Genomic DNA, 21965 nt, shown 5'->3' with positions numbered 1-21965 from the left:
ATACCGACCTGGGTCATATTAAACATGTACATCAATACGCAACTCAAGCCATATCATTACGTTCGACGGTCGAATGAAAAAAAAACCAAACACCAAAAGGAACAGTCATTTCCTGTACTCGCCAATCGAACATACATTCGTACATGACTCCGCGAAGAGTTCACTACATTTCAACCACGAAAAAATACCATTCAACTGACTTTGAGAATTGAAGTGCACAATATTTTGCGACGCGTAACGCAGATGTGAAAAATCTATCCGGGGTTGCTGTGACGATCGGAACATTTTCTTCCACGGTACTCACATACCTAATGGGTATAATGTTTCTTTGGAATACAGCCCAAGTCTGACACTGTTATGCTAATCTATAACGCTTGAAGGATTTCTCCCGAGTCAGACGGCGTTCAGGGGGCGCGTCTGTCGCCAAGAATACCAATTATAGCCAATTGATGCTCAATGGAGCTCCTCTATGGAGCAGCGGGTCAATCTTCGCGTCAAATGACCGCGACGACCTCCCCTACAAAGATAAAGCCCTTCGTGGGTACAACGCGCCGGCTTTTAACATCTGATTGTGAGAAAATTAAACTTCTTTGACGGAGGGAAAGGAGAGTGAACAGATGTTCGCTTGGGCTACTGATCATATACTCATTTAACCGAGCGGTTATATAATTGATGAAAAGCGATTAGATCGATTTGAGTGAAAAAATATAGCTACTTGGGAAAAATGATTCTTGTTAAGGATCTAAATAGTATGACAAAGATTTAACCAACCCTTTCAGTCCCATATCTCATGCGTGTGCTGAGCTGTAGTCAATTGGAAATAGCCCATAGAAGGATAACATCATATTCTCGATGAGCTTGGCGCTCGTTGCTTTATGTACTTTGCTCGCGATTCCACCGAGCCTGTTGTCGCAATAAATTCCTGATCCCAATTTAACAATGCTGTTCGAAGAGGTTTTTTTCCCTCTAATGTTCCGTTATACCTTCATCATTCCCGATCTACGTATTCCTGTATAACGAACACGGACGAAATAAACGCGAGTGGAGAAAAAAATTTTAAGTTACATAAGAGAATTTTAGACGTTTCAAAGGTAAAAACATCACGCAGGGAATAAAAGAGCAGAGTATAAACTCGGCTCGAGAGGAGAATATTATATCAGGGTGTCGCGGGGGGCAGAGATGGAGGAAAAGGGAGTCCTTTGAGTTTGAGTCGCGTTACGAGGAATTCGAGCTGGAGGATAACACGCCTGCTACAGCACAGCATCCGGGATAACTGCAAACTGCAAGGCATCTCAGCCGGGCAGGTACGTACCAAGTTGGTACAGACGTCGACCGACCGACCGACAGACAGACAGACAGACAGACAGAAAGAAAGAAAGTCTGGTGGACGGACGGACAGCAGACGGACAAACCGACCGACCGGCCAACTGCTGGCGATCGATAAGTCCGCGTTCTCCTCTTGCCAATCTTATCGTAACTCGGCCGCCTCGTCGCGTCGTTTGTCCCGCGGCTTTGAGTGCGCTTTTTCGTAGTTTAAATGTTTTTTTTATGCTTTATTCGCTTTTCGTACGTTTTTTCCTCCCTGTACACTCGCGCGCTTTATCTGCATTCCCTCCGAGTCTCGGTAGTCGGTCTTCTTCTCGGCGTAAGGTCGGGCATGCGTCTAGTCGCTAATTTAAAAATGATAGATCTTTTTTATAACTACATTGTACGTCAGATGTATGTACACCTTTTCTCTTATACGAACTAGTTGTGGAAACTTCAGAGTTCTGTCATAAAACTGGTTTTTGATAGGCACGGGCAGGCAAACGAAATTTTTTTTTTTTCAACGGTAATAATTTTTTCCAAGTTGACGTTTGTTATTTAAACTATACGAGTTCAAGGGTAACGAGTTTCAATGAATCCACCAAGTAATTATGAACAGTGATTTACCTCGAATGACGGGTCAAACGACAGACGAACGATAAAAACTGAAAACAGTATTACAAGTTTTACTCATAATAAATGGAACTAAAGCGTTTAGTTTTTAGGTTCTCCGTACCTGCAATAAAGAGGACGGCTTTTAATGTCTTCATAGGTATAATTTAGAGAAAAAGCTATTTGTGAGAGTCACAAAAAACTTTTCTCGTTAAAGTAGTAAATCTGTGCAATTCCGATTGATAAGAAGGATACCGGGTAGTATTGGTGTTCGATCCGTGAATAGACCTGCATCTGTATATCCTGTACCCATATAATACACCCGTTCAATACCCTGTTACGATTGACACAGTACCTACGCTTCTTTTCTTCCTCAATAGAGTCGCGCGATAAGTATCATCGATTTATATCATTCAAGTACTTTTGAACTAATCCGATGGAAGAGATTTCTCTCAGCTTGAATAAAAATTTCGTTCGAGTGCATCAACGTTGAATGATTTTATATGTAATTGCAAAGTTTTGCCAGGCTCTGGTAGATATCAAAGTAAATATTGTACGTCTAATGTAAAAGAATGCAAAGACTAACTCTTTTCGAACTTCAGATAATATATGTAAAACGCGGCGCAGATGTTGACAAAGAAAAACTTCAACTCTTATCTTACTTCGATACTCGAAATTTCTCGATTTTTCCGGGAACATTGAATTCAGCGTTTTGAAGAATTCGAGACGTTCACGAAATCTGGTCTACTAGATATAAATGGGCTTTTTCCAAAGAACAACATTATTCAAATGGAAATAACAAATCAATTTGCTCGTGTTCCTCGTATGCCGAATCATAACACAAAACAGTTGAAAAATTCCATCTTAATGGTAATATACGGACTCATCCATGAACTTTCCAGGTATTTCCAGCACCTGCCTATTCATGCCGCGTCAAAGTTGTATAGTAGAATTTCGGTCGGGAAAGCGTGGAAGTGTTAAGCAAAAGTAACGAAAAGAAAAATGCATTCTAATAATCTCCAATTTTTCTCGAAATTTTCGCGAATTTACGTCTGTTTCTATACGTGCGTGTGTTGTCCAATTTCTGTCTCAATACGACAGATTGGTATAAAAATTAACTTTTCATGTCAAGAAATTCCGATAAAAGAAAATACAAAATTGTAAAACTCGAGCACAATTTACTATCCAGAGTCGACGATATAAAGTTGCCTGAAATTACTTTGACTTCCTATTCTCCGGTGATCACAGAATCAGAAACAATTCATCGATAACGCATTAAGCCGATCGGTCTAACAAGTAACAAAACTACCATACTTTTATTGATCGTTATCTGCAGCTGTATATACCCACGACCCGTTTTTCAGCAAGCGTCATGATCAAATGCAGATGGAGAGGGGAAACGCCAATACGACGCGCGACGTGACGAGAGGTGAGGCGTCGCAGATTATGCTTCGTGTACAACTATTCCTAGCAATGTTATTACATGTGTTTGCACATGCGCATATTTTGCAACTCGATATCCATCCTAACGTAACCCGGGTGATATCTTTGCGGTGGTGGGTCCAACTTGTACAACTCTGTACGCGGTAAAATTGGCTCAAACCACAACGTCTGAGGCTGCCGATCCATTCATCACGAAGATTCTATCTGCGCGCTGTATCTTTGACATATGTATCCAACGCGTAGGAATCTATTTATGTAAACACACACATATGTATACATATATATTGTATATATGCACGTATCAATGTGCAGTACTTGTTTGTTTACTCGCAGATAGGCGGCCTGTTAAAAAGTGCACCGATTCGAAATTGGCTCGCGGTCATTTATAACCACGTGTCATACGTGGGTATGATAGATTTTATCTCCTAATTACTGTAGAGCAAATAGGCGTCGTATTAATACGATGTGATTATATGAAAACGAAACAATGTGTACATTACATATGTATACTCTCTAGTCGATGCAGGTGGGGATGCACAAACATGTTTGTTTGCCAACTGGGATCGAGTCGGTAATTCTAATACGCAGTGGCGGTTTACACCAGATCGTTATAGCTGTGGAATTTGTTAGAGTGTCGTTTAGATTGATCTATTATTTTTACACGAAAAATCATCAAAGCTTGTATACGTATGCACTATTATGCACAAAGGTAAATAAATTTATAAAATTAAGGCGTACTTGAGCGATATCCAGTCACGCGGCGCACCTATATCTCACTTATTTTCACATGTTATGCACATGTTAACTTGGAAAAATATGTGTTTGTTGTTTGGTTTTTCTTGCACTATTCCTTCTTTTCAATAGGTGTACACTCCTTTTATCCGCAGGTCGCGCAGGAGGTTTGCTTAACGTTTGACGCAATTCGAGAGTTATTTTCTTAGCGGTTCTTGAGAGCTTCGCTTTTGTACACTTTGTAAATATATGCTGATAGGTATGACGTGTGATTTGCAAAGTAGCCTAAATCAATGTACGGATCCGTTTATACGATTGAACACATGTGTCCTGTACAGAAATGAAAGTATAACATAGTATGATGGTGTAGGTAGAATCAATCATAAAAACGTGTTCGAAGACGAAGTGTAGATATCTTTAATCACGGCAACAAATGATAAAGAAAGAAGCTTGTTTGTCATTTTGATAAAGTATATTGGAATGTATATTTTTAGCAAACGTAATCGTAGATGCATGCGACGGTCTAGACTAATATGGCAACACAATGGTCACAGATTAACGAAATATTAATGACCCCATTCGTGAAGTACAATTATCATCGGTTATTAACCGCATTGACACCGCTCAGACTTAAATAGCAAAAACCTTGTGACATTTTTTCCAGAAGATTACACAAAGTAGTCTCATGGTTTTTTCGTAAAAATTTTTTAATTGTAATCATACAGTCGATACAGCTATTGGAGATAAAATTAACATTATATTATATGTAGGTGCATTATATGATTCAAGTTAAATATAACGTATCTATCTTGTGGTGTCATAAATCTTGTCAGGATAGATATTAGTTTTAAATAGACATGATTCGAATGTTTTCCAAGAAAAGACAGTTCGTAAGGACAACAAATAGCCAACATACAACAGCCAACAATAGTATAACATACACGATGATTAAGACTATCCACTTAGAAGTCTAGGCACACAATAATGAAGCTGAAGCTATAATAAAGAAAACATGAGCAGGCGATTACACAGTACCTGGAATAATTTGTTCAATCTATATTGCTAATTTTGGGTTGTTACAACAACGATTTGGAACACAAATACAATATTCTTCCCATTTTTCAGTACGAGTTATACATCGCCTGCTAGTTTCAACACAAGCTGATTGCGAGAGTGATATTGAAATAGGGGAAAACAAGAATGATTTAAAAATGAATATCACAATCCGTCATCCGATTCTTCTTAAAACACTACACTGCGAGGGTGATGAATTGGCTTCTTTATTAAAATGGCACACATTGCACCGTACATATGCACAACAGTAGTATGATTTATACATGCAGGGTTTAAGTGCGATAGAGTGCCTGCACGAAAAGACCACCCTCCTCGCAAAACACGTATCCTTGTTTTGCCTGGTGATTAATTCTGTAGAGTACGTACGGTATGAAGGAGGAGGACAGGGTGAACCGGCATAAAGTGGTCGAAGCATTTATTTCAAAGTAGGGAGAGAGAGAGAGAGAGAGAAAGAGAGAAAGAGAAAGAGAGAGCGTGTAAACTCGGGACCGGCGCCATGTGCATCAGCAGCCCCTTTCTCTATTATATCCTCGCACATACATAATGCATTATGCGGCGTGTGCGTTGTTACACATGCATCGTGGTGCGGTAATTGCTCAGGTATTACGTGGACACAGGAATAGAGGGCGACCGTGAGTGCGTCTACTCACATTTGCATTCCTCCGTACGTTCGTCGGAATTGTCCTCGCAATCGTTATCTCCATCGCAGACCCACGTAACTGGTATGCATTTCGCGTTGTCGCAGCGGTATTGTCGCAGCGGACATGCGCCCGCACCTGAAATTCAAATTAATCGTATCAGTGGAGACTCATTTTAGGGAGAGATAATTACACCTATCTCATCCTGACAAGCAATATGTTTCAGAGACTCGGCGTGTTTCCGCTTTGGTAATCGTGTCTCTGGTTACGTGCAGGTGTAAATAGTTGCCAACCGCAGATGATCTGCGCGACTTTCTTCTCGACAATCGGGGCTGCCGCCGCGCGAAGACCCGACTTTTGATTATCTAATCTTAGCTCGCGGTGTGTGCCGAAAGCTTCGGAACTTGCACGGGCTTTGGGCGCGCCTATTGTCTTCAATATGTGAGGACAATGGTGGAGAGGCTTGTCCGAATTAAACGTGCCTGGAGATCACATAGATTATACTCCACAAACAGTTACCCGTGAACTGCCCGACCGTAAGGTAAGTGTACCAGTTATTGACCATGTCCTAATTACCGATCTTTATTGGTTGTATCTGTTTGATCCTTAGTTCTAAAATTACCAAAAAATTAATTTGTAGTGTCTAACCCTCCGGCGATTGGTTTTATTCATCAAGAAACTCACAATTTGTGCTGTCAATTTATAATCTTGGAAAATAAAAGGGTCGGTAATTGGATGTAAACGTGTCAATAACTGGTACACTTACCATATATAACACGTAAATTTAGATAAAGTCTCGACAGATCCGATTAGCCTGGGTATAATTGAGATTAAGGAAATTATGTACAATCAGTTATCAACGACTCGTAAATCGAGAAATTAACCGAACAGTATACAATAATTTATGGATATTTGAAGATGATCGGATTCCACGGACTCGTGACTTATGGAGAGCATTACGTTGTCATTGTACATAGCCACTACAAACCTATATAGAATCTGGCTATATCCAATTTAGTCAAAACGAAATAATAATTTCGATCCACGGACACATGTGCCAAACGCGCAGAGTTTGTTTATCCGCCGAAAGTCATCGTTCAAGGTTTTAAACACGCTGACGTCGTATTTACATCACCTTGATTACACACTGGGAGTTTGATGAATATTGTTATTTGGATGGATAAAAAAAAATTTCTATACCGAGGTGAATAGAACTGCGCTGCAGCAATAACAATAAAAAAAAATTATATAAAAAATAGAATTATCTCTGCCTAACTAATTGTAAGCAAAGATGCGTATACGTTTACCCGATGATGCGAACAATCTTTTTCTTTTCCCACAACACGATTATTGTTTGCTATGTGAAAATTTCACAGACTTATTTTTAGCATTTTCATGCTTATTTTCGGAGACGATGGTTCTGCCAGTTTTCTACATGCTTGTATCTTTCTTTTAGTTTTTATTTTCTTGGCGATTCGAAATGTTTACGCGAGTGTTATACTATATTATTATACCCACACGTGACTTTGTTACGACACGTGAATCGATCAGCTTCACGTGTATTCCTTCATTCACGCGTTAAATTTGTTCTATAGAAAATGAAGTAGTGATAAAAACAAAATTCATCCATCTTATACTCGCGATTCAGTCCTTTCACAGCGTTATGGAATTTCTTCAATAAACGATCAATTGTCGTTCACACGATATCTACAGGATAGGGTTTAGAAGGATGTATGCCGCATTGCTTTTACAAAAGTGATAAAATTCTAATGTACGTTTAAAAATTTTTATCCTAATAGTAACTAAACGTCGAGTCGAGGGTATGCGGTAAATTTGTTTCCGCAGGAAGTATCACGCCACTGAAAAAGCTCCGGTTACACCAAACATAAATTAAGTATCACAGAGTGCGAAAAATGCTCAGTATCCGAATGACGTAATGTTTATGGACATTCGAAATGGCATATTACAACTGAAGTATAATTTGACACGCATCATGAATATTTCTGGGAAGAATATGAGTCAGAATTATGTTATTAATCATGCACAACATGTTTGACCTACGTCGAAGGTGCGACAACCCGATAACGAAGTTAATGAATGAGTGACGTATCAATGTTTGGCTTTTTCTTCCGTGCGGTGGGATCGTACGAATACAATCACCGAATTCCAAAATTCCTGCGAGACGTTATCCGTGTATGTTCTACAGATCAACGGAAGTGAGGAAAGAAGAGTGATTGTGATCGGGCACGCGTGGAAATGTTGGCACACGGGATTATGCGTGCCGTGGCTACTTTCGAAAACAGATTCACGCAACGACGATGACGCGTCAATAAAGAAATAGGTATGTACATATACATTCACGTATCCCTACATACATGCATGGACAGAAGGACCGGACGACGTGCGCCTGATGTTCACACACAAACAACAGAGACGCGTGCGTCGAGGAGAAACATTAACGGATTGAACCTAAGGTGTAATGAAAAAGATTGGAACGTGTAACGAAACAGGCCAAAAGGAAATTCTAGCCGTCGTTGATCGCGAGCCAAAACGGTAACTCGCTGGTGTATAACTGACCATACCCTGGTGCGAATGCGTTATACGAAAGTCGAAAGTTAAACCCACGGATCCGACAAACCGATTCTACAATTAGGTGGACGCATTTATGTTTGATACAACTATCTTGACACTGGCCCACTTAGCTCTCTATTCGTCAAGTTTACGCCTGTGTATATCATTTACAAGGAGGCGCAGCGACGGATCCGAGGGTCGGATAGAAAAAAGGAGGAATGCTCCGGCGATTAGAGAGACGACTGTCGTTTATCCCTCTCTGACATTTCTATCATCGTGCCGAGACACGCGCGGGTATTTGAAACTAGACACAAACACAGGCACGATTATTAAGCGAGCCGGTCGGCCCGACGCGACACGCGTGAGCCAGTTATCGTCGCGTCAAGATCTTCGCGGCGTTTCCACAAGACAACAACCGTTGGACGAGAAGTGAAAAGGTTATAGTCAAGCAGGTAACTCGGACTTACTTTCGGTGGAAAACCCGTGGACGAGGTTGACCGAGGCTGTTATAGCCAGGACGAAGAGCAGGGACGAGGCGGCTGCCGTGAGCCTGCGAATATAGCTCCACCCCATGTCGCCCCTTTCGATGAAACACGACGCACTCCTCTTCCGTCGGATTCACCCTCCCAGCTTCCTCCACCGCCGCCAGCACCACCACACCACCACCAGCACCGATTTGGTAAACACTAGCGGACGACGCGGCGAGAGTCGGAAACGTCTTGCAATCAGAACGCGCGAGGCATCCGACTTTCGAGCGAATGTCGCTCGGTTCAAAGGTGTCGCCGACGTCGATGTGAGACCGCCGGATTCCTAAGTCTAGCGTTTTGCTAGAAAATAGCGATAAGTCTCGTAACTCAACTCGCGTGTACACCCGCTCCGCACAATTCTACACGTCTCACTCGCCCGGGCGACACGGGAGGAACTGGTGTGATGCACCGAATCGCGCCACCGGCGCGCGCACCGTTGTGTGGAGGCCGATGACGAGCCTCGCCAGGCACTTTTCTCCCTTCGCCGGGTCCGTCGAACGTCGCCGCTCTCGCAACATCCGATTTTTACTCTCCGGCTTTGCCTCCTACCCACCATGCCGAAAAGTTGGCATTTAACAATTCGCACCCCCCCCTCCTCCTGGCCTACGCGTACCCGCAGCGCTTACGGAAAACCCCTCGATCCAATCTTACGCGAAATTCGGGACTTTAGGATTCGCGCATTCGTGGACAGTCCTGAGGGTGGTTACCAACCGGGGAAAGTCGGGCGATTCTCAAGTTGCTGGGAGGGTCTTGACTTCGATACGTTTTATCAATGTGTCTCTTGGTGTCACTACCGATACTGCAGAATCCTCCTTCTTTCGTTTTAGGTTCTGCGTACCGAAACACCTTGTACACTTCGTTGTTGATTATGAATTCGAAATTCTTCTATGCAATTGTAGGATCGGAAGTACGGAAAATCAAAGTTTGCGGTTGCTGGTTTTCGCGGTGAAACCAAGTCAACTCACGATTCTGATTATTCCTAATCTGCGCACCTCGTACGCAGCGTATAAGATCAGTAGGCGACGTAACAGCGTGATTGGATCCCACGTGGAAAAACACAGTCGGCAAATCCGAACGGTGACGTCATTGGGACGATCGCCTGTTCCGTGACGTATCAAGCACATGTGTGTGTATTTGTGTAGCTACAAGCTAGGAGAGCGGCGAGACATGACTCGTGGGCTCGACTCTTGTTTACCGTTCCATTCCGCAGGTTTATTCCGGTCGATTAAAAATTGGTGACTAGTTTGACTATGACTCTGTTTCTTTTTTTGTTCCGAGTATAGAGGCAAAGCAGTACGTGTCTCACTACTTAGTTCTCCGCATATCTCAAACACGTAAAAGGGCCTAACAGTCCCATTCTATACGCAATATTGAACAAAAACACTCCAATGCGTTTTCATCTGACAAAGAAATAAAAAAATGGCATGGATTCTACGAAATCGCAATAGTAAATTCGTAGAATTAATGCTATTGCTTTGCTTCTGCGTCAGATAAAAATGCTTTGAAGTGTTTTTGTTCAAAATTGTGTATAGAATAGGGCTGTTGAGCGCTTTTTCGTGTTCCAGATACGTAGACTTTGATATTTGGAGATATACACGTCAACGTCGAAATCGACCAGGGCACCTCCTTAAAATTGAAGAGGATCGCCGCTACGTGTAACGGTGTGAAAACGTAGAATATGTAGAAAAGCATTAGCATTATGTTATGCGCAGAAGTTATAACTCAGACTTTGCATTTCCTAGTTACAGTTTCGTGTTTTCAAAACTTATTCGTTTCTGCACGTGAGGATTGACCAGCGTGGCGGATGTTTAAAATATCTCGAGTCCCACAAGTTCGCGAAAGTTTTTAGAGCGCGGCGTCTTTTATTTGCTACTCGTTGTAATTAAAAATAGATATCCGCACAGCTTGGAAAACCCTATTCGGGCTCACCTCATAGGCGTAGTACATTTCGTTCCCTTTGAAGGCATCTACTATCCACTCATTCCCAGGATAATTGTCAAAATTAATTGACGATTAATTCAAATCATTTCAAATGGTTTATAATCTGTATAATGCGCTTATTGTTTGACGGCGTATGCGGTAAACGCTTGGTGCAGCGGTATGTATGCTTCGTGGACTGCGTGTAAATTATGCGGTCAAGTTCTCGTGTTGCATGGTAATTAGTGGTGCTAAATGAAAATATTCAAATAATAATTTTACTACCGTATTCTGCGAAATGGCAGAAAATTTCATATTCATGTGATGTAGAAACTATATTTATGATAATTTTCAACTTTTTCCTCAGCATAAGTGTTTGTTAGTTATGGCACAGAGAACGATTTCGTGTTGATTTCTTATTTTTGCGAAGGATTTTAATTTCAATGTTTTTTTCTAGGTAAGGGTATTCCTTCTCGTACGTATTTAAACATACATTGTCATTTTGAAAAGATGTCTAAAGGACGTCTTATGCGCCATTTTCTGACGACTTCAAGTTTTGTGCCGTCTGGGTTAACATTTGTATGTTTATTTTTATAGTTGAAAATTTACTACGACGCATTAAATTCGGTAACATAATATTTAAATTACATTAATGAAGTCAACACCCGATGAAACGTTGTTGGAAATTGTCAAGTTCAATACATCCTGAATTAATATGCATTTCGCAGCCACTGTACGTCATACCTAGATACAAACAAGTACAAGAAAATAATTCGAACCAAAGTTCCGGGCTTTTATAGTGTTTTTATCTCGAACAGCCTTCGCTTCACGGCTTGAATATCGGTTAGGTTTCGTTCTCGCTTTCAGTTATCAGCAGTATAATTGTTTATTGATATTACCGACGACCCCAAACATATCCAATAATATGCATTCCACCGTATTATTCGTATCATAATACTTTTTGTGTTGCGAGTTGGCTTGAATTGAAACATATGGTAGATAACGAATAATAACAAATATCACCACACCAAACACATGTATGACATAGCTTCCACGTTATAGACGTAAGCGTATTTTCTGTTATCACGTTCGCCTCTTTTTTTCTTGTTGGTAAGATTTTATCACAATCCTCGGAACACTAAATTCGCATGCGTAACATATTTGTAAAATAAACCACAATAGAAGCAGGTTCGGGCATCGTACTACGTACAATAAAAGCTGACGCATCACGTGCGACGAGTAAATGTGATTTATTTTCTTGCAGAAAAATCTCAGGATAACTGCAGTCTACGTTTAAATCGATTCCATCGTGAAAGGCTCAGTGTAGTTAACTACGTACATGGTTTTATTAATTAAAAAGTGTTCCGTGACTAATGATGAAAATATTCTTTACTAGTACATCTATAGAACCGTTATTTTGTCGTAATCGCGGCAACATTTTTTGTACGGTAACAGAAATCTGTGGTAGATTTATACATGTTCGTATAGGCAACGAAACGACTGGTATAGCAGACTTTTATACAACTGTTTCAAAAAACTATCGAAACCTAATATAAAAATACATTCAATTTTTCTTAAATTACACAGGCTTGTATTGAGTATAACAGTATTCGTGATGCATAGATACATACAAATATTAATACAATAAATAAATCGATGAGTATTTGGTATCGGGATTATTAGGGGCTAAAACTAATAACTAGCCAAAGTGTCAACAGGATTTTCTTTCTGATGAATACAATCTAACGTTTAATACTTAATTGTATGTGTATATAATGCTATTGCCTAATTCAGGTAAAACAGTTTTTTTTTTTTTTTATATAATAATAGTGTTTCAGAGTATAAATCGTTAAGAGGTTATTATTTTTAGTTATACTTTAAATACCTTAAAAATATTGTAACACTGGTGTACATCACTTGAGCGATAGCAAAGATTCTATTCCACTAATCTTTATAGTAAAAATATTCGTATTGTCAACACACGAATTAAGCAGTACATACATATATGATTAGCTAAAAATTTTCCCGGCATCTTTACTATCATACACATATACACCAATCCAATATCTGTTCTGTGATAGTTATGATTTAGATCTGTGTGGATTCATAACAGCTTAAGTCTAAATTATTCGAGTTTATTTACTTTAATTTTGTTCTTTAACAGTCTGAAGAATGACCGGCGCCTAAGCCATTCACGTTACTTTTCATTGTCAAAATTCAATAAGATTAACTTCTCTGGTTAAAGTGTTAATTCCAGAGGATGTGATGACGGTAGATTTAAGATTTCGAACGTGAGATTTGAAGCTGGGCATGTTCTCCCAAGCTTGATCTCTAACCACCCCTTGATTTCTTGGGTACATCAGCAAGGGGTCTTTACCAGTTTTCTTACACAGCCTTTCTTGTAACGTAATCAGCCTAGATCGCCAATATTCGTAACTTGACTGTTTTAGTATCATTACCCACTGCTCGACTTTTGATTCCGATTGAGCGCTAAAGACATGACGCTTATCATGCTCATCCCTAAACGATATACTAAATGCAAACGCACCCTCAGTCGTTGTATCCAAATTAATACTGCAGTTTTCCAAAACCATTACACCCGAGGGCTGCCTCTTGTCGATTTGACCAAGGTCGTTGATGTTGAAGTAAAAAAGCAGGTTCCATCTTAGCTTGAACCATTTTTCTTTAAAACCTGAAAAACAAATACAAATTATATGCTTATGTTCGACATGAGTTTCTTAACAATGTAGTTTTATCACTGCAGTACTTTTCTAGTCTTATCAAATAAAGTGATACAAGCATTGGTTTGTGAATTGAAAAACAGTTTTTTGCAGAATGTTTTGTTCTCTTGATTTGCTTCTGTTTTGAAGTCCAAAGCAGTTGCCAAATATTTAGTTGCATTTCTCGGGAAAAAAAAACACTGCTGGATACTCTCTTACTTTCTATTTCTTCGATATTGGTTTGTAAAATATCTAGCGATGTTTTCCTGCCTACTGAACCGTTAGATAATTTGCGGTGAGATCGAAAAAGTTCACAGTCTGTACAAATTCGTCCGTCACGGTCGGATGCAGTCAAAGTAAAAGTAATTACTGCAAGATAGTGCAGACTGTGTTCCACATAAAACGGTGTGTAAAAATTTGTCAACAATACTCTAAATTGATGCAATTTTCGTGCAGATCAACAATATCGCAACAAATGCAAATTACGTTTGTTTGATCTATATTTCTAAATCTGAACTAGAATAAATTTAATTGAATAATTGCACTACATACAGTTGACTGCTTATTTATTATTATATATTTAATAATTTTTCCTTCGAGATATTGTACTCTTTTAAACAGATCGCTCAATGCTTGTGTTGCGAATTACGTTGCAAAAAGACGAGATTTAGTATATTTAAACGCTTCTTGGATCAACGAGACTTCGTAGCAAGAACGAGACGCGCGAAGAGCGTCAAAACGCTAATATAATCATAATAATTCAACGGATATTTTTTGCCCGAAGGTGAATCCAACGTTGAAGATTAGCACGTCTTTGAGGTTATGTAAATGGATAGCGTCGATAGTAATTGTGACGCGGTGATTGCTGACGTCACGTTCTCAGTGTCAGGGAGTGTATGTGAGCTGTTTAAGCAAATTAGAGCTACAAGTTCGGGATAGGCCGGATAATTGTCAACTTTTTACGTACTAACCCGACTTGTGTGCTCTCTTGTGATTTAGTCGACCCTCGAGGTCGGCAGGTCCGTTGCTGGCTTCAGCGAGTTCCTTTTCGCTGAATTTCATTTTTTGAAAATGATTAACCTTCACAATACGACTGTCATTACGCAGCCATGGATATAAGATACTACCAATCGGTGCTTCTGCGCTTCTTATCAACCACAACGCAACATAACCTTTTTCAAACATCGACTCATCTGACAGATGAGCCAGTTATTATTGCTCAGGTTCCTCGGATTATTCCTAGGTGGCGCTAGTCATTCAAATTCCGTACCGTCGCGCAATTTGTTTCGCGCACATTTTGTACCCCGGTGTCGAACAAACGTTTTGAAAACTTGTTTCACGTAGACTCGACGCTATTATTACGGACGTGATGTACCGCGAAGATGGCCAATTTTAACCCTCACCAGTTTCAATTTTGTTCAAATTTTTTTACCTACCAGTAGCTTCTTTAAAATAGCCAATTTATTTTCATACAAATTTCTATCCAATCTCCTCTGAGTCGCAAGTACGTTGACCAAGTATTAAAATCTTTACAATTTGCTATACTTAGTATTTACTGATTAAACTGTGACATATTTTCACCATTATAGAAACCTTCGCAGCATTGATAAAAGAATGCCGTAACCGAACAAATCTGTTCAAAAACTTTTTTGTTGCATGCGAATATAACGAGCGGAAATGTATTCCTGCAATAAATAGTGATTCAATGACAAGAATACATTTCTTGGCACTGCTGTTGCGTATTTTTAGGTATTTGTATTCGGTATAGCGTGCAAAATTACGCTATTCCAACATTTTCACATTAGTGATCCGTAGACTTTGATGATGGTCAAAGTAAGTGACCCAGTGTCCGCACCTCGTCAAATTATTATTACCGTCATATCGTATAGGTACTGTTGTATATTTTCCTGTCACAGAAGCACAAATGGTCACGGCTCGTTCGCTCGCGCACGTAAGATGGAACGGGTTATTTTAACTAGAATGTTTCGAACAGTTAGATTTTTTCCTGAGGTGTACTGTACCGATTTGTTATAAGCGAAGTTTGCGATTACGGAGGTTTGTGAGTGATTGCTGAAGGCGCCATTGCGCTGGTACACTTTCAATATCGTAACCCCGTAGTGTGCAATTAATCGGAGCCCAGTCCATCGTAAACAAGGGACCACGATAACTAACGTGATTGCTTCCTGATCGGACTATTCGTGTTACAGTAATTAAATCGTTGATGGATTATACAGGCTGTAAAAATTATACTCATACGGGTATGTTTATAACGATTTAAATAGCACGGCTAATTCATCCGTACTTATTCATGTTTGTTTATATTCTAAAATTCTTGTGAATTCAGGAATGGAAATTCTGTATAATGACGATAAAAACAGTCTTTCGCAGGAAGAAGCTTTTTAAGTTAATCTGTAGCTGTAAAGATTAATATAGAAATCGAAGCGAGAATCAGTGAAAGTCAAGGTCTAGACCGATCATTCGTAGAAAGAGATGTAAGTCCTTGATTAGATAAATTCATGGGCAAGCAACCAACGTTGTCATTGCACATGGTTATTTTAATCATCTACAAAACGTATAATCTAAGTACATATTTATCGTCGACACGAATGAGCAAGCTACATGAAGCAAATGTAATTAATTTCGACGGTGATTCGACTCAAATCTTCCTCTGAATTTCCACGAAAGTGTAAATATTTTTTCTCATGATCGGTGAGAGAATAATAACTTCAATAATTTTAATGTCATTTGCAATTAATACGTACACGATGTGCGGATAGATAGCTGCAGTTAACGTCTTGCGCTGTACGAGATGGGCACGGCGATTAATTGGTAGGTATGAGTAAAAATTTACCGTGGTGAATAATAAAAATACTTCCTCCTTGTATTAAGCCTATAAAATTGTATGCAAAAGTAAGAACAAATTTAAATAATCATTTTCCCATAAAGCGGACATGGAAAAGAAGAATAAAATTGATTCAGAAGGTGACTATCAAACGATCTACGCGTCGATGGCTATTACATGTAAATCCTTATAGCACGCAATTTTCGGCTTCCCACAACGAACAAGCCATAAATGTATCTAATTATTACCCTCTGTATAATGCCTCAAGAATATAATTGTTATTGGGGAGATGACCGTTGTATACGAAGTTTATGAATTTTGTAGTTTACTTTCTTTACTTTCTATACTGAGGTCGTAAAATGAATAGTAGCTTATTCCGTCACAGGAAATATATGACAATAATGGGAAAGTGAAGCATCGCCACAATTTCATTTTAATTTTTGCTGATCAACGAAATATGCCCAGCGCTTCAGTTTTTTAGAAGCATTGAGAATGTGGCCTTGTATAGCTCATGCTTTTTTTTCAACAATTATGTATAACAAATGAGATAAGGGTTTGCACTTTCTTCCGCGTTGTTGGCATGACAGATTTTTCTTAACTTATTGGTCCGTGTTATTGTAATCATCCAATAATAATTTCTGTTAGCGAAAATTAACAATAAACCGGTGGCTTCTGAAGAAAAAACCACATCAACATCCAAGTAAAAAGGGCATTTTCTTTACCAGGCAGACTTTTCAATAATTTTTTAGAAAGAACCACAATAAAGAAATATTACTTGCGCTCTTAAATTATATCCGGAAAATCATAGTATCAAGTGTTTATACTTTACAGAGAAAATTTTTTGTTATTTACTCTTCATGCAATGCGATATCCGTGTGATAATTCCTAATGAAACACTTTCATGTTAGCTTGCAGCGTTATGGAAATGGGAAAATCGTGAACAATTTTGGAAGTAGTCGGCATCATTCTGTCCTGACCAACAAGACGTCTGGGAACATTTCTCTGAATAAAAGATCCCGATGGCAGGACACGTGGAATAAATCTAACGTCGATTAGAAGCAGACTTGCAGCTCTTTCCAGAGAATCGTTTCTAAACGCGAGACACGAAGTTTTTGGGAATGTAATTTAAGAATGATAACTCATGTTCGGAATGGATCGTGCAGTCTGTACACCGCAAGAATCGTGCCGCCAATTCCATAGCGAGTAGTATTATTACACATACATCTTTGTTCCTTAAATGCATGGGCAACATGTGTGAGAGGTTGGACTTTTGCAAATTAAAACACAGAAAATAATTTAATCAAATAGCTACCAGACAGGTATGCTAAATAATTTTTTCATCTTAGGTGGATTGCAGAATAGCTTGAAACAGGTGCCAGTGAAGAATTTTTCGAAACTCATATCGAAATATAAATATTGCGCAAGTGGATCTTGGAAAATTGAGGTAAGCTTTTTGGGCTACGACTTTACAAATTTCAAACGGGTATAAACTTACGCAATGAAGAATAGCACCGAGACTTTGCCAGTTGACTCGAAGATATATCGCGAAATTTTTTGCCGAGATATTATACTTTGTACTTATCATTTGCAGGCCGAAACTACATTGACTTTTATGGGGTAATCCCCACTATTTTGTGATGAAACTCAGACCGTGTAATTGCCTCGTTATTACTTGCCCGGTGAAAGTAATACCGCAGATTTGTCACTTTTCGTAAATATGTTGAAAATGATTTCGTATCGAGTATGGATCATGTGTAGATTATTACGACTTATGTGACATGCTATGCTAATTCAGCAAGTTCACAGAAAATTGATTCTGTGCCTTCATCGTTCGTATCGTAATCGATTATTTTTACTGCTCGTTGGTATACTGTTTTTTGCACTGCTATGTGTTTCGTTGCTATAGCGTAGTTGCCTTTCTCATACAGATGCAGCTCCAATCTGACCTGTACGAATAAAACTGCGAAAACAGGTACCAGTAATCCTTTGACCTTTTGTCAAGGCTAGGCGAAGACTTTGAATATTAACAATTTTTGTGATCGGTGTGACACTTTCTTTTTCTATTTACGAAAGGCGGTGGGTTTTACTTACTTACATATTTTTAATACATTGAACGAATTTATTTTTCAGAAGAAGCAAAAATTGCGAAAACTGACAACTGAAATAAAAGGGTTCCAATCAACGTTGCGAATTTTCAATGTAGATATGAGCTATCGGTTTTTTCTATTAACGTTCATGGTGATAGGAATGTGTGACACGTTCGGTGAGACCAAGCAACTTTCGTCATCAAGTTATCCAAGTATTAGCAATTGATCACTTTGCACATTATAACATTTACTATAATACATTTCGGTTTATTGTATCATACAAAAAATCATCGTTTAAATTTTCATCGTATTTCCATGGCGAATTTGAAACAACTTTTTAGAATATCAAAATAATAGTTACATTTTCAACTTTTCTAAGTCACTTCAATCATTTATTTACCCAGGTCAATCTTTTTGGCGAAATAATTTGCCGATTTCCTTGGATGAATCCACGTCGCCAGACGTTCAGCTAGAACGTGATACTCTCAGTTATCTTGAGCCTGCATCGAGAGCCAAACGGTAAACATTACAAAATTACAAGTTTGCTTGGCGTGAAATTGAGATTCCATTTAAAAGGGTTTAACATTTTGTGTACCTACTCGCAACATGGTTCTTGATGTTGAGCGTTACACAAGTTCAGTATTTTTACGGTACTCCTGGGCGTTGATTCAATTATACGAATTTAGTGAATTAAACACTTACGCCTGTGCGTAGGAAAATAGTCACTCGGTACGATAAAATAGAATGAATAAAAAATTTAAAAAACAAGCTGAATCATTAATTTTATTTTATAGGTTTGATGACCGTCAAAATATGGCGAACAGCTTTTATAAACGCAGACAAACGTCCAAAAATTCCGGTAAGAGTTCATAACTTATACAAGTTTTTTATTTTTGTCTTGCCTATATGTAATATATGGTACTGCTAATGAGTAACGCTATTACGGGTGAATTGCTACCATTTATTGCTACTCACTATCGTGTTTTGCATTTACCTGGAGATTTTTGGGATTTGATAACTCACTTTCCTTGACCCGTCTGCATTAGTCGATTGAACGTAAATAATTCCTTCACCTGATTATTCGATTTCTTTTTTTCCCACCTATGTTTCGTAATCCCGTATATTTTACGGCACGCACTGTTAAATTCCAACGTTTGAAAAACGTTATGGTCATTTTGAAACACATGACCGTGAGAAAATCATACGCAATCTATCATGATGTTCATCTGGAACTAGAATTACCAGATGCGCGCTACACGATATTCAATTACGGTCCCAGCAATTCGATGAGGGATCTACGGGTTTTGAACCGGTCCGAAAAAAAGTTTGCGAGGTCTACTCGATGTAAGAGCAACAAGAAGCAATTTTCTGAACGAGTTCGCACCGTGCCAACCAACCGTTTATTCGATAACGATGGAGCCAGGCAGTCTACTCGGTAAAACAGATAGAAAAAAAAAGAAAAGAAATATCAGTCACAGAAATGCTATGCGACCTGAATTCTAATATATTTCTTGCTTCAGGAACTGGAAATCGAACGCTAAGAGGCCGAATTTTGATCTGGAGGTCGCCGGCAAAGTTCGCAGCAATAATCTTGATTCCACAACAGACGAATCTAATGCCAGACGATTTTACTGGGAACCGATCTTTGACGGTGGTGTAATTGAATCTATTGGAAGTCTTTTTAGTGATAGAATCAAAGACGAAGCGAACAGGTGGGATCACCTTAACAGGCCATGATGATGATCCCGTCTCGAAGGTTATAAATTCGATTTGCATTTTCAGGGAAAGGATAGAAAGGGAAGAGATTCGGAACGAGAAATTGATAAAGAAATATACGGCACTATTGAATGATCCTGAGCAGTATAAAAAGCTTCAACAAGAGTCTGCGAATTCACCCAGCTACATCAACCAGGTGATCAGGCGAACTTTATTGCCGAGGCTTGAAGAAGAGATGAGAGAGTATGCGGCGAACAAGCCGTTATAGTCTTCGACCAGGCGTGGTTCAGACGAATTGAACAAGGCTCGTAGAAGCGATGATCTTCGCAATGACGATACCGCATCGTTCGATACTAAATACCAATAAGAAATTTCGTGAGTCTCCGGAGTGGTCGACACCTTCACGACAGTAAGACTCGGATAATGGCAATGAATACGTCGAACCATCATCAGTCGCTATTAGTATGACAAACTATTTCGAGTAACAAAGTAGACTCGAGTTTGATTGCAGGAAGCAAATGGATTCGTGGCGTTATTTTCTGAACGCGTGCAAGATATGTATTTTTGGATTGTAGTTTAGCCAGTCTGTCATAATTTTACTACCAATATTTCGACTGTACTTACTTATCATAACCTGGCATATTTTTTGGAGCTCTTTCGTATGGAAGTAGAAAAAACAGCGAAAAAACTGGTTTCTGATCAGCATAGGCTTAAGTTGCGAGCTCCGAGTTCTTGCCGAATCCATTGGTATTAGTTACATCGTCGTTTAATAACAAATTACAAAGAGCATTGGAATTCACCGGGTGATATTACAACTTTACGCAATCGTGCCGATCGGCACGTTTTTGCTGGGTATTCATTTCGTTAAGCCGCTGTTATGTCCGCCTTTAATACCCGCGGGTAGTTACACGAGTATAAGTAGAGACGAGGATCAAGGATCATCTGCGGAGCGCAACTTACAAGCCGAAGAATCACCTCAGGAGCGATCCACCGTGAAAAACGAGTGGTCATTAATCAGAACGCGGTTCGTCTTATCGAACGATTTGCGTTTAGTACCCCACATTTATTCACATAATGTATCATCTTATTTCGACGGGAAAATTCGGGGAATAAGGTCCGTAAAAAAAAAAAACCCTAGAGGAAGTTCAACGTACAAGCACTTGATTGTCGCGATTTCAATCGAAAAATCGTACGACATGTTTCGCCAGTGTCAGGAATGAAGCTAAACGGATAATTGTTCAAAATTCATAGTTGCCTTCATCGTGCGAATGAGAGATCTTTCAATTCATTTGAATCCCCTTCCTTCTCTCATATTTGCAGATTGTTCTCGTAACTGCGTTTCCCAGCACGATTTTATTAGAATAGTTCACCGAACCTGTGAAATATATACCTTTGAAAAATTGAGATGTGACAGAATGCGTTATCCCCGTCGTTTAACGCAAAGAGGTAAAGGTAAAAGGGTCGTGCACGCTGATCAATTATGAATCTTTTGAATGACTCTGGCACTTGATCGCGTGCACTAGGCGCGGTTTCGGTGAAAGGATAGGTTGTAGAGTGTCATCATCTTGCCTCGTAAACTTGCGGGAGAATGTAACACACTGTCCGCCGGCTCTATCCGAGAAATAAACGCAGGATTCGACCGACCGGGATCCGCATCAGAACTGCTGGTCAACGTGAAAGGGACGCCTCTTCGATCTGCTAATACTTACAAATAAACAGTCAGTTTCCTTGCGTGGGATTCCACAGTGTAACTTGGTCATCTAATTGAAAAAACACATTAC

General features: G+C 39.4%; 3 protein-coding genes across 11 annotated transcripts in view; 1 reads left to right on the top strand and 2 right to left on the bottom strand.

Annotated features, from left to right (window-relative positions):
• LOC107222018 (low-density lipoprotein receptor) overlaps window positions 1-9405 on the bottom strand; it is a 29780-nt gene extending 20375 nt beyond the window's left edge. For 2 of the 6 annotated variants that reach the window (XM_015661213.2, XM_015661217.2), the window contains exons 1-2: window positions 8843-9402; window positions 5817-5942 (exon numbers count right to left, since the gene is read on the bottom strand). In XM_015661213.2, the coding sequence (XP_015516699.1) occupies window positions 5817-5942; window positions 8843-8948 (232 nt within the window). In that variant the 5' untranslated portion in view covers window positions 8949-9402. Of the gene's footprint in view, window positions 1-5816; window positions 5943-8842 lie in introns of all 6 variants that reach the window. The other 4 variants (XM_046746313.1, XM_046746145.1, XM_015661215.2 and 1 more) reach the window with 4 other exon arrangements.
• LOC107222028 lies at window positions 3580-20792 on the top strand. Of its 4 annotated transcripts, none has more exons than XM_046730552.1 (9): window positions 3580-4069; window positions 17290-17580; window positions 17728-17825; window positions 18512-18644; window positions 18873-18987; window positions 19263-19327; window positions 19639-19903; window positions 19989-20180; window positions 20251-20792. In XM_046730552.1, the coding sequence occupies exons 2-9, from the start codon at window positions 17523-17525 to the stop codon at window positions 20450-20452; spliced, it is 1128 nt and encodes a 375-aa protein (XP_046586508.1). In that variant the 5' UTR covers window positions 3580-4069; window positions 17290-17522; the 3' UTR covers window positions 20453-20792. The 4 variants fall into 4 exon arrangements, with proteins under 4 accessions (XP_046586508.1, XP_015516718.2, XP_046586584.1 ...); XM_015661232.2 differs by having other exon boundaries at window positions 3594-4069; window positions 18512-18680; window positions 19705-19903; XM_046730628.1 differs by lacking the exons at window positions 3580-4069; window positions 17290-17580; window positions 17728-17825 and adding an exon at window positions 18282-18353 and having other exon boundaries at window positions 18512-18680.
• LOC107222020 (pleckstrin homology domain-containing family J member 1) lies at window positions 12054-15327 on the bottom strand. Its single transcript, XM_015661219.2, has 2 exons — window positions 14511-15327; window positions 12054-13511 (listed from the first exon to the last, which is right to left on the bottom strand). The coding sequence occupies exons 1-2, from the start codon at window positions 14722-14724 to the stop codon at window positions 13030-13032; spliced, it is 696 nt and encodes a 231-aa protein (XP_015516705.1). The 5' UTR covers window positions 14725-15327; the 3' UTR covers window positions 12054-13029.
• Window positions 20793-21965: the final 1173 nt, after the last annotated feature.

This window comes from Neodiprion lecontei, chromosome 1 (genome assembly GCF_021901455.1).
Source record: "Neodiprion lecontei isolate iyNeoLeco1 chromosome 1, iyNeoLeco1.1, whole genome shotgun sequence".
NCBI lineage: Eukaryota > Metazoa > Arthropoda > Insecta > Hymenoptera > Diprionidae > Neodiprion > Neodiprion lecontei.
The sequence above is the reverse complement of the archived record's forward strand: the minus strand, read 5'-3'. Positions and strand labels throughout refer to the sequence as shown.